The sequence below is a fragment of the Nansenia antarctica genome (assembly GCF_963989245.1).
Source record: "Nansenia antarctica genome assembly, chromosome: 3".
NCBI classification, from domain to species: Eukaryota; Metazoa; Chordata; class Actinopteri; order Argentiniformes; family Microstomatidae; genus Nansenia; species Nansenia antarctica.
Window position 1 is genome coordinate 72,306,118 of NC_137688.1, and position 12,720 is coordinate 72,318,837.

Sequence of the window (12,720 nt, forward strand, 5' to 3'; positions counted from 1 at the left end):
GTGTTCTAGTTAACTAGGTAACAATGTAAAGTAGTGTTGTAGTTAACTAGGTAACAATGTAAAGTAGTGTTCTAGTTAACTAGGTAACAATGTAAAGCAGTGTTCTAGTTAACTAGGTAACAATGTAAAGTAGTGTTCTAGTTAACTAGGTAACAATGTAAAGTAGTGTTGTAGTTAACTAGGTAACAATGTAAAGTAGTGTTGTAGTTAACTAGGTAACAATGTAAAGTAGTGTTCTAGTTAACTAGGTAACAATGTAAAGTAGTGTTGTAGTTAACTAGGTAACAATGTAAAGTAGTGTTCTAGTTAACTAGGTAACAATGTAAAGTAGTGTTCTAGTTAACTAGGTAACAATGTAAAGTAGTGTTGTAGTTAACTAGGTAACAATGTAAAGTGGTGTTGTAGTTGACTAGGTAACAATGTAAAGTAGTGTTCTAGTTAACTTGGTACCAATGTAAGGTAGTGTTGTAGTTAACTAGGTAACAATGTAAAGTAGTGTTCTAGTTAACTAGGTAACAATGTAAAGTAGTGTTGTAGTTAACTAGGTAACAATGTAAAGTAGTGTTGTAGTTAACTAGGTAACAATGTAAAGTAGTGTTCTACTTAACTAGGTAACAATGTAAAGTAGTGTTCTAGTTAACTAGGTAACAATGTAAAGTAGTGTTGTAGTTAACTAGGTAACAATGTAAAGTAGTGTTCTAGTTAACTAGGTAACAATGTAAAGTAGTGTTCTAGTTAACTAGGTAGCAGTGGGTTAGGGTTTGGCTTGACTAGTGAGTTTGTGTTGTGGTTCTCAACAACGTTCAAACGTAGTTCCGTGTTTCTGAAGAAAAGTCTGAATATCAGATCAGTCACAAATGGTTGTGAGTTGGCTCACTAAGGCATGTGGTTCCCCCTTGTGGTTGAAGTTAGTATAGCACCAGAGTTACACAGGGGGCGAAACAACAGATCACATGGTGAGGAAACCTCTTGGCCCTCGTTTGGACGTGGAAAGCAGTGTGATGATACTGTTGTCATAACATACACAGAAAGAAATAGAAACATGTTTCAGCATTTGCATATCATTACAGATAAGGGTTTTGTTTTACATGCAGTTTGTTTGAGGCTGAAACAGAAAGTGTTCATATTCAGAGGGTTGATTCAATCAAAAACGTTAAAAACATAAAAACATAACTGTCACATAATCAGAGGGATCGAAGGGGAAACGTATGGACCCAATCAGGGGAGGCTGGTGGAGGTAGAAATCGGAGGACAGGCTCAGTGTGATACATGGGATGGAAAGGAATGTGGAATAGAATCAAACATGACATTACCCATGGAGCAGTGCAGCTCGGCCAGGATGGCGGTTGAACACAGATGCAGTATCAAACGTGTCTTTTTCTTATTTTGTATGAAATGTGCTGTACAGATAAACTTGCCTTGTCTTACCAAAGGTGTACCCAGGGAGTACCCAGGGACTTTACTCCTTGTATCCGTACGTTGATGTAATAAAAGCGTTTCTGGTTCTGACGTGCATCTCTGCCGCCCCCTAGGGGTGGACAACGGGCAGGACATCCCGCGGGAGCTGCTGCTGGGCGTCTACCAGCGCATCCAGAAGTGGGAGCTGAGGACCAACGACGACCACGTGTCCCAAGTCCAGGCGGTGGAGAGAGTCATAGTGGGAAAAAAACCTGTTAGTTCTCTGAACCAGAACTGTTGATTGGCCCAGACATGCTGTCTGCTGATTGGTCCAGACATGCTGTCTGCTGATTGGCTGAGACATGCTGTCTGCTGATTGGCTGAGACATCCTGTCTGCTGATTGGTCAGCCAGCCTGTCCACTCCTGTCTATTCACTCCTGTCTTGTAATAATAAAGGACCCTATGTTTTTCCTTCTTCATCTAACGAAGGAAAAGGAAAAACTCCCGGCTGTGGTTCTGATGACTCGTGTTGCGAGTTGTGTTTCTGTGTGTGTGTGTGTGTGTGTGTGTGTGTGTGTGTGTGTGTCTGATGCTGTGTGTGTGTGTGTGTGTGTGTGTGTGTGTGTTTGTGTCTGATGCTGTGTCTGATGCTGTGTGTGTGTGTGTGTGTGTTCCTGACTGTGTGTTTGTTCTGTGTGTGTGTGTGTGTGTGTGTGTGTATGTGTGTGTGTGTGTCTGATTGTGTGTTTGTTCTCTGTGTGTGTGTGTGTGTGTGTGTGTCTGATGCTGTGTCTGATGCTGTGTGTGTGTGTGTTCCTGACTGTATTTGTTCTGTGTGTGTGTGTGTGTATGTGTGTGTGTGTGTGTGTGTGTGTGTGACGCTGTGTGTGTGTGTGTATGTGTGTGTGTGTTCCTGACTGTGTGTGTGTGTGTGTGTGTGTGTGTGTAGGTGCTCTCCCTGCCCCACCGCAGGCTGGTGTGCTGCTGCCAGCTGTACGAGGTTCCTGACCCCTCCAGACCCCAGAGGACGGGCCTGCACCAGAGGGAGGTGTTCCTGTTCAACGACCTGCTGGTGGTGAGTGACCTGGCAAACCATGGCGTGTCCTTCCACTGTTATGTGACGACGTCCAGGTCTATCAGCCACTCACATCTAGAGGAAAGGTCTAGAGGCACTTCAGCCATCGCTCAACTGCCTGACTGACATCAAAGCATGGTTGAGTGCAAACTTCCTTAATCTAAATGAGAGCAAGACTGAGGTAATTCTCTTTGCCAACACTTCTCTAGGCCCTCCTGTCCAACACTTCTTTAGGCCCTTCTGTCGATGCTCTAGGTCCCCTTGGCTCAAACTTCCACTCCTCAGTCAGAATTCTTGGAGTGATTTTTGACAGTGACTTCAAATTCACCAAGCAGGTCTGCTCTGTGGTCAAAAATAGCTTTTTTCACCTCAGACTCCTCGCTAAAACAAGGACCTATCTTCCGCAGAAGGACCTAGAGAAGGTGATCCATGCCTTCATAACAACCCGGCTGGATTACTGCAACTCCTTGTATGTTGGCATCGACCAGTCTCTGCTCCGTCGACTGCAGCTAGTCCAAAATGTGGCTGCTCGACTCCTCACCGGCACCAAGAAGCGTGACCACATCACACCCATCCTGGCTTCACTCCACTGGCTCCCCGTCCGCCTCCATATTGATTTTAATTTACTTTTGATTGTTTCTAAATCACTAAACAGGCAGGCACCTCCGTACTTAGCTGATCTCCTGCACCACCATACCCCATCCAGAGTCCTGAGGTCAGCTGACCAGCTGCTGCTGGAGGTCCCTAGGACCAGGCTCAGAACCAGAGGGGTCGGAGCCTTCTCTAAGGCCGCCCCTAGGCTGTGGAACAGCCTCCCCCTCCACGTCAGACCTGCCAGAGCGTCGAGGCTTCTAAAACATTAGCTAACGCCTGGTACACACATAAAGATAATCTGGCAGATTTTGACCTGATTTCCCGACTTCCGACCAAGGACAGCAAACGCCTGATTATCGGATGGCTCTAAAGATTATCCTACAAGATTGTCCTGTGGTGTGAAGAGTCCATTTCTCCCGACAATCTCCTCGGAAAATGATCGGGGCCGACGATCGTAAATATTAAACGTGTTCAATATTTACGATCAAAAGTCCTCTTGTGCCCCGCGGTGGCGTAGCGGTCTAAGCACTAGCCACTAGTGCAAGCTGCCCACCGGGGACTGGGATCGAATCCCAGTCTCGCCAGATCCGGATATGGCCGAGGCACACAGGGAGCGGCATATTGAGCGGCCGCTCCAGAGGGCGGTATAGGACTATTTCCGGACAAGGATCCGTCGCGCAACAGCGCCCCCGGGGTGCCGGAATAACGGTGCTGGGCTCGAGGAGCCAGACAGCTAGTCTGCCTGGCGATCTCCTCTGGGGCTGCCGGCCACGGGGTCGTGCGGCGGATCCTACGCAATAGGCAGGGGATAATTGGATGCTAGGTTGGGTTCAATTGGATACCAAATTGGGTGAAAAAGGGAAAAAATCTGAAAAACAAATAAAAAATATAAAAAATAAAGTCCTCTTGTGAGTGGGCAAAACTGACAACTCGCCAGTCCAATTGCGACGTGGAATGGAATGTAGCCAATGAAGAAGCGAGCTGACTGATGCGTCTTCTTTTTTTTGGTTCTTCTGACCTTTATTTGCCCTGTGGCACATGGCTGCCTCTACAGGTCAGTCAGGGTACTACTACCCTGATCACACCAGATGTCTGGCTTGGGGGACGCGACTCTACCGTAGGACAGATCTTTGTATGTGGTGTGCTGTATTGGGAATATCGGAGTACACCACACACAATACGATCAAAACTCTCCCCTCCTCTCCTCTCCTCTCCTCTCCTCTCCTCTCCTCCTCTCCCCTCCTGTCCTCTCCCCTCCTCTCCTCTCTTCCTCTCCTCCTCCAGGTAACAAAGATCTTCCAGAAGAAGAAGACCTCAGTGACGTACAGCTTCAGACAGTCGTTCCCCCTGGCTGAGATGCAGGTCCACATGTTCCAGAACTCCTGTGAGGAACCTGGTTGTGAGGAATGATCCTCCCTTATCACCTCCATCTCTCTATCCATGTCTCTCTCCATCACTCTCTCCATCTCTCTCTCCATCTCTCTCCATCTCTCTGTTCATCCCTCTCTCCATCTCTCTCTCCATCTCTCTATCCATCTCTCTCTCCATCTCTCTGCTCTCTGCCCCCCCCAGACTACCCCCATGGTATCAGGCTAACCCCCCCCCCCTCTCTGCCCCCCCCCCCCCCCCAGACTACCCCCATGGTATCAGGCTACCCCCCCCCCTCTCTGCCCCCCCCCAGACTACCCCCATGGTATCAGGCTAACCCCCCCCCTCTCTGCCCCCCCCCAGACTACCCCCATGGTATCCGGCTGACGTCGGCGGTCCTGGGGGGCGACAGGAAGCAGCTGATCGTGTTCCTGGCGCCCAGCCAGCAGGACAGGAACCGCTTCGTCAGCGACCTCAGGGAGAGCATCGCCGAGGTGCAGGAGATGGAGAAGTACAGGGTGGAGTGTGAGTAGCTCCCTCTGCTGGCCGCTGTGGGGAACTGCAGTGTGTGTGTGTTTAGTATGGCAGGAGATGGAGAAGTACAGGGTGGAGTGTGAGTAGAGCGCTAAGTAGGGGGGGAGGTGGGGTGGGGGTGGGGGTCGTTGGCCCAGTTGGGGGTCCGACGTCGACCCATGGGGCTCCTTCCTGGGGTCTCTGTTCGGCGGCAGCAAGCGAGCCAAACCCCTCATCATCCCCCCCCCCCGGGGCCACCCTACCCCCCCCCGGGGCCACCCTACCCCGCCCCCGTGGCCCCCCCCACCACTGGGGTCCCCCCCCCTCACTCCCCTTCTTCCCTACTGGCCCTGAGGGTAACTGCAGTGTGTCTGTGTTTAGTATGGGAGGTAGTGTACTTGCTCCAACGCATCTCTGTATTGATGGTGTCAAGAAAGGTTTTTTAGAATTAAAATTCTCCCTCTCTCCTTCTCCCCCCTCTCTCTCTCTCTCTCTCCCCTTCTCCCCACCACCCCCCCTCTCTCTCTCTCTCTCTCTCTCCCCTTCTCCCCCCCCCTCTCTCTCTCTCTCTCTCCCCTTCTCCCCCTTCTCTCTCTCTCTGCCTCTCTCCCCTTCTCTCCCCCCACCCCCCCTCTCTCTCTCTCTCTCCCCCCACCCCCTGCTCTCTCCTCCCCTCTCCCCCCTCTCTCTCCCCCCTCTCTCTCCCCCCCCCCCCCCCCCCCCCTCCCTCTCTCTCTCTGTAGCGGAGCTGGAGAAACAGAAGGGAGTGATGCGTCCGAGCCTGATTGGAGGAGTGGGAGGAGGAGGAGGAGGAGGAGGTGTGAAGAGTGACCTGGTGAACGGCACCATGGGAAGGGTCTGTCTGGACGACAACTACTCGGCGGGGGAGGGGCTTAAACGCTCTGCGCTCAGCTCCTCCCTCAGGGACCTATCAGACGCAGGTGAGCGGCAGCTCTCCTCCAATGGGGTCGATCCCTTTACACTTCCTGTCAACTCGGATTGGACAGAGGAGTTTCTAGTGAGAGAGTGAACCAGGGGAGGCTGGTGGAGGTAGAAATCGGAGGACGGGCTCATTGTAATACGTGGAATGGGTCGATACGATACCTGGGTCTTACAATGAGTCCGTCCTCTGATTTCTACCTCCCCTAGCCTCCCCTGGAGGTCGACCTGCTGGCTGCTTTGACTTCTCTCTGGTTTCCCCTTCGCTGCATCTCACACACACACACACACACACACACACACACACTCACACATACACACACACACACACACACACTCACACACACACACACACACACACATACACACACTCACACACACACACACACACACACACATACACACATTCATACACACACACACTCACACACACACACTCACACACCATTATATGACATATTAAACATCATATAAAACACACATCCACATGTCTGCTACTGGTCTGAACCATTCTGCCTCTGTATTTCCCTCTTCCCTCCCCTCCCCTGCCTCTGTCTCTGCCTCTGCCTCTGCCCCTCCCCTGCCCCTCCCCTTCCCTCCCCTCCCCTACCCCTGCCCCTACCCCTGCCTCTGTCTCTGCCTCTGTCTCTGCCCCTCTTCTGCCCCTCCCCTGCCCCTGCCTCTACCCTCCCCTCCCCTCCCCTACCCCTGCCTCTACCTCTGCCTCTGCCTCTACCTCTACCTCTGCCTCTGCTTCTGCCTCGGCCTGACGCAGGGAAGCGCGGGCGCAGGAACAGTGTGGGTTCCCTGGACAGCACCATGGAAGTGAGTCTGCCTGGCTGTCTGTCTGTCTGCCTGTCTGTCTGCCTGGTCAACATGACCCACCTGGCCCTCTAACCTAGAACCGTCCTAGAACCGCCCTAGAACCGTCCTAGAACCGTCCCAGTGCATCCTGCTGAACCCTAATGCCCCAATGGAGCCCTTAGCCCCTCCCAGCATGCTCTGTGTGTGTGTGTGTGTGTGTGTGTGTGTGTGTGTGTGTGTGTGTTGTGGGAACCCTCTCTCTGAGACCAGGGAATTTGCACACACAAGCCAGAGAACGACACAGACCAAGGTGAACCGTTCAGCCACTCCGGGTGTAATTTAATTACATAATAAGAAACAGGGGGAATAAGAACAACTTAGGAGGGGGGGGGGGCGTAATCACGCAACAAAGGTTCATCCTCGGGGGGTACGTCAGGTTGGCGTCTAGCCCGGGGTGGCTCGGTGGCTACCGTTTGACCCAGTGGTTCTGGTCTCTGGTTCTGTCTCCTGCGCTGCCAGGGGTCTCTCCCGCCACTACTGGACCTTGGTCTGGCAGCAGAACAGAACAGACAACAACACTTTACTGTTGTAGTTGTTTTCTATGGCGATGTCAGGGAAGAGGATCCGCAGAACTTCTGTCTGGAACGAGCTCTCAGAGCCATCTCAGCTACCTTCTGGGAGACCGTTCAGCCAATCAGCCCTGCTCCTCCAGCCCAGCCTGGACCTTACTGACTTCCTGCTGGTTGTCCTGCAGAACATCGTCACCGGCCTCCGAGTCGGGGATCTGTGGGGATCCCAGGCCGCTTCAGCTGTGTCTCTGGGCCCTCCTCCGGGTGATGTGTAGTGTGCCACCTCGGCAGTGTGGTCTCGGGGTCACTTGGGCTCGTGGGTGCCGGTAGTGTGCCTCGTTCAGGCCGGGGGTCTGTCACGGTCCAGGCCTGGAAGAGAGCCTGACGGACTCAGTCATAGTTAGTATTTTTCTTGGGTTATCCCTCTTTTGCCCAGGTGGGGATTATTTTCCCAGGGGTTCGCCTCTAGCTCGGTGTGCACAGTAGTAGCCTCAGGTTGCCCGCATTCTCCACCATTTGTGGGAACCCTCTCTCTGAGACCGGGGAATTTGCACACACGAGCCAGAGAACGAGACACAGACCACTCAGCCACTCCGGGCGTAATTTAATTAAATAATAAGAAACAGGGGGAATAAGATCAACTTAGGGGCTCTCAGGAGGGGGGGGGCATAATCGCGCAACAAAGGTTCATCCTCGGGGGGGGGGGGATGTCAGGTTGTTGTCCAGCCCTGGGTGGCTCAGTGGCTACCGTTTGACCTAGTCTCTGGTTCTGGTCTCTGGTTCTGTCTCCTGTGCTGCCAGGGGTCTCTCCCACCGATACTGGAACTCGGTCTGGTGACAGAACTCAGATACTGTGAGAGTCCGGCTCTCACCCACAAGGTTCTGTCTCGGCTGCTCCCGTTGTCTGGTGCTTTCTGCTTTCTTTATCTGTGCCGCCTGTAAGGAGACACAGGTGTTTCGTCCCGGGCCTCCTGTAGGACCTGTGTGTCCAGAGCCAACGGCTCCTCCTGCAGCGGCTGAACAGTCTCTGGGGTTCTGGGGTCTCTGGGGTTTCTGGGGTTTCTGGGCCCGGTCCTCTGCGGTATCAGGGGCCTCCGGACCCTCTGCATGCACCCCTGGGTTGGGGCGCAGCCGGAAGGACCTGTGGTATTGGAACCTTACTCTGTGTGATGCTTTCAGCCTCCCTCTCACTCCCTGACCCAGCTCTGGTACTCTTCCTCTGGTTCTCTAGCTTGGAAGAAGCACATCAATAACACTGTGTCAAAGATGGGTAGAGCTATCGGCATTTCCAGGAAATGTGCATCCCTTGTAGATCGTCCTCTTTTACGTCAGATTGTGCAGAGTTTAGTATTGTGTCATCTTGATTATTGCTCTCCAGTCTGGTCTTCGGCTGCCAGAGGTGAGATTAGGAGGCTCCAGGTGGCCCAGAACAGGGCGGCGCGGTTGGTTCTGGGTTGCTCAGTCCGAACTAATGTGAACAGCATGCATGTTGATCTCTCCTGGCTTACAGTGAGAACAGGCTATCTTTGAACTCACTCGTGCTGTTGAAGACTGTTGAGTTGAGTAAAAATCCATCTTTTTTGTGTAAACAGCTAGTCCACAGAAAAAGTATACAGGACCACAACACAAGAGGTGCCAGAAATGGTCAGCTGGTACTTCCTCGGCCTAGAACAAATGCATTAAAACGGTCATTTATTTATAGGTCAATAGCTTTCTGGAACAACCTGCCTAGGAACCTCCGCACCACCCACAGTAAATTGTGTTTTAAAACCAAACTTAAATCTTATTTTCTAAAAGGAGGTTAGATGTATTTGTATATTTATGTATTTTGTTTTGATCATGTTTTTGTTGGCCCTGTTATGTCGGTTCTTTTTATACCTTACACTTTTGTATTTTCTTTTTCATCTATCACTTAGTTTGGTAGTTATATTCATTGCACAATGCTGAATTATGTATACTTTTTGTAGCACAGACTGATTCTATGATTGTTACTTATGTGTTTTATGTGTGGACCCCAGGAAGACTAGCTAGTTGCTACGGCACTAGCTAATGGGGATCCTTAATAAAATATCAAAAATATATTCCCCTGCTCCAGCTGTTCTCTGAGGAGCCTAAGCTCTTCCTCCAGCGCGGCCACCTGGGTCTCTCTCTCCTGTAGCCTCCGGCCCAGCCTGGACCTTACTGACTTCCTGCAGGTTGTCCTGCAGAACATGTGGGGCAGTTTCCAGGCGGCCCTCCAAGTTGACTCTCCTCCCAGGGGTTCGCCTCTAGCTCGCTGTGCATGGTAGTGGTCTCAGGTTGCCCGCATTATCCACCATTTGTAGGAACCCTTTCTCTGACACCCTCTCTCTGAGACCGGGGAATTTGCACACACAAGCTACCGTGGCTACCGGGGGTCTCTCCCACCGCTACTGGACCTCAGTCTGAAATCAGAAATCAGATACTGTGCCGGAGTCCGGCTCTCACCCACAAGGTTCTGTCTCGGACGCTCCGGTTGTCAAGAGAGGGTGGCCACAGTCTGTGTGTGTGTGTGTGTGCGTGTGTGTGTGTGTGTGTGTGTGTGTGTGTGTTCTGCATGCCTCTTAAATAACGTGTCTTGTGCTACAGTGTGTTTGGATGTTTTAGTTTGTCCTGGTTGGTGTCAGATGTGATGAGGAGGAGATGGATGATGATGATTTCATGAGTACTAATGCTTCTTCCTCTTCCTCACCCAGGGCTCCATCATTAGCAGTCCGCGACCTCACCAGCGCTACCAGCCACCGGGGGGTATGATGTCACCAGGTGTGATGTCACCAGGCGTGATGTCATCAAGTGTGATGTCACCAGGTGTGATGTCACCAGGTGTGATGTCATCAGGCGTGATGTCATCAGGCGTGATGTCGCCAGGCGTGTTGCCGCCCGGCTGCTATGGATCAGAAGAGTACCGGCCACATCGCCCCATCCTGAGCCCCGGAACGGGGGTGGGGGGTGGGCCGGGGCAACAACACACCACTGCTGGGGGGGCGGGGGGAGCCTCCAGCAGTGCAGAGAGAGGAGGGGGGCCGGGGGGGGGAGGTGGGGGAGTGGTGGGGGTGGGGGTGGGGGTCGTTGGCCCAGTTGGGGGTCCGACGTCGACCCATCCTGGGGGGGGCTCCTTCCTGGGGTCTCTGTTCGGCGGAAGCAAGCGAGCCAAACCCCTCATCATCCCCCCCCCGGGGCCACCCTACCCCCCCCCGGGGCCACCCTACCCCGCCCCTGTGGCTCCACCCACCACTGGGGGCCCACCCCCTCACTCCCCTTCTTCCCTGGGCCAGTCGGATGGGGGGGGTCCCTCCAAGATCCAGGCACTGCACGCCCAGTACTGCCACACCCCCGCTGCCCCCACCCCCCCGCCGCCCTACTACCATCACCATCGCTACCACGTCCAGGCTGGGCCCCCCCTCCTCCCCTCTCTGCCAGGCGTGCCCCCCCCCCCCTCCCAGGCCCTCCAGAGAGGCCCCTCCCTGCCCTGCCGCCCCGCGCTGGCCCACCTCTCCCACCAGCATGGCCTGCATGGGGGGGGGGGACGCTACGTCAGCATGGGGATGGGGGGAGTTGGGGGAGGCTGCCCTCCCCCCCTTTCTCCTCTCTCACCTCTCTCCCCCCTCTACCACACGCAGCCCACACACTCTGTCAGGGTGGGGGGGGGCTGTGGCGCAGGGAAACTCCCTCTGACCTTGTCGCACTCCCACCCCCACCCCCACGCACACTCCCACACCCACCCAGGCCACGTGCACACGCCCCACCCCGCTCACGTGCACACGCCTCACCCCGGCCCCCTCCCCCACCACACCACCACCACCCACCAGGCTCACTTCGTCTTCGGCACGCTCCCCCACCACTACCACCCCCCCTCCTCCTCCGTCAGCGCCTGCCCCCCCCCCTCCCACCACGGGCCTCCTCCCGCCGCCCAGTATCTGCCCCAGTACCCTCCTCTCTCTTCCATCCCCCCTCCCCCCCCCCACTCCCCTTTACCCCCCCCTTCCGCCCCCCCTATCCCTCTTACGCCTCTCTCCCCTCACCCCCCCCTCCACCCCGGCCAGCCCCAGGTCCTGGGGGGCCCGCAGGTCACGGGAGCTGGGGGGCCGAACGGGGGCACCGGGGGGGTGGGGGGATTGGGGGGGGGCATCGCGGGCTCCAAGTCCAAACCTATCAACCGCATCAGTACGGTGGTCTGATGAGCAGGACGTGGGCCGCCCCCCACAGGCGTCAGAGGTCGGAGGGCAGGGTGGAGGAGGTGGGCGGGGCCAGGGGCGGGGTCAGGGGGAGGGCGGGGGCGAAGGGGGCGGAGCCAGAGAGCAGCAGCAGCACCGTGGAGAAGAGGAAACGCAGGCTACTGCGCCTCTGCTACTTCCACCTGCGCTTCCCTCACACCTAACACACACACACACACACACGCCTAACACACACACACACACACCTAACACACACACACGCACACCTAACACACACACACACACCTAACACACACACACACACCTAACACACACACACACACACCTAACACACACACACCTAACACACACACACACACACCTAACACACACACACACACACCTAACACACACACACACACACACACACCTAACACACACACACACACACACCTAACACAAACACACACACACACCTAGACACATACTTTACTCCGCCTTTGCTACTTCCATCTCCGCTTCCCACACACCTAGACACACACACACGCCTAGATACACACACCTAGTCACACACACACACACACACACCTAGCCCTAACCTAACCCTAACCCTAACGTAACCCTAACCTAACCGTAACCCTAACCCTAACCTAACCCTAACCCTAGCACACACTCACTCTCTGTCTCTCAGGTGAACGATGGGTGGAAGCGGGGCCTGTTAGATGGTGGGCAAAACCATTAAAGATGTAAACACACATCAAACTCACACACACACACACACTCACACACACACACACACACACACCATCACCAACTACTATAGCCATAGAGGCGGTGCTGGAGGTGAACAGAGGCTCTGGACTACCTACTGGCCTGAGGAGGTCCTGCCACTGACACCCTGGCCTCCTGGTCTCTACATGTCAACAGAACCATCTAGAACCATCTAGAACCATCTAGAACCATCTAGAATCATAAGACTGACACACAGACCTGGGCTCCCAGGGGTTTTACATGTTAACAGAGTCTTCTACATGTTAACAGAATCATCTAGTTTCATAATGTACTACTACCAATAATATACCTGAATGTTTTGAAGCTTCTTTGCTGTTGTATAAATGTTATATATATAATTGCTATGAGTATGATGAATATTGTCTAATGATATAACTGTTTTGGCCAGTGATGAGTTATATAAACTGATGTTTGATTCTACATTATTATACAGAGGATATATGCACACCTAGTAACACCCTCATGCTGAGGCATGTCAGGGTTATGATGTGTGAC

At 53.5% G+C, this 12,720-nt stretch overlaps 1 protein-coding gene across 1 annotated transcript in view; it reads left to right on the forward strand.

Annotated features, from left to right (window-relative positions):
- The window catches only part of iqsec2b (IQ motif and Sec7 domain ArfGEF 2b), a gene marked incomplete at both ends in the record, with an annotated part of 33,375 nt that extends 21,918 nt beyond the window's left edge, over window positions 1–11,457 (forward strand). Inside the window, 8 exon segments of the mRNA XM_080527533.1 lie at window positions 1,533–1,672; window positions 2,349–2,474; window positions 4,353–4,452; window positions 4,800–4,961; window positions 5,693–5,890; window positions 6,664–6,713; window positions 9,976–10,027; window positions 10,148–11,457. Coding sequence (XP_080383659.1) covers window positions 1,533–1,672; window positions 2,349–2,474; window positions 4,353–4,452; window positions 4,800–4,961; window positions 5,693–5,890; window positions 6,664–6,713; window positions 9,976–10,027; window positions 10,148–11,457 — 2,138 coding nt within the window.
- Window positions 11,458–12,720: the final 1,263 nt, after the last annotated feature.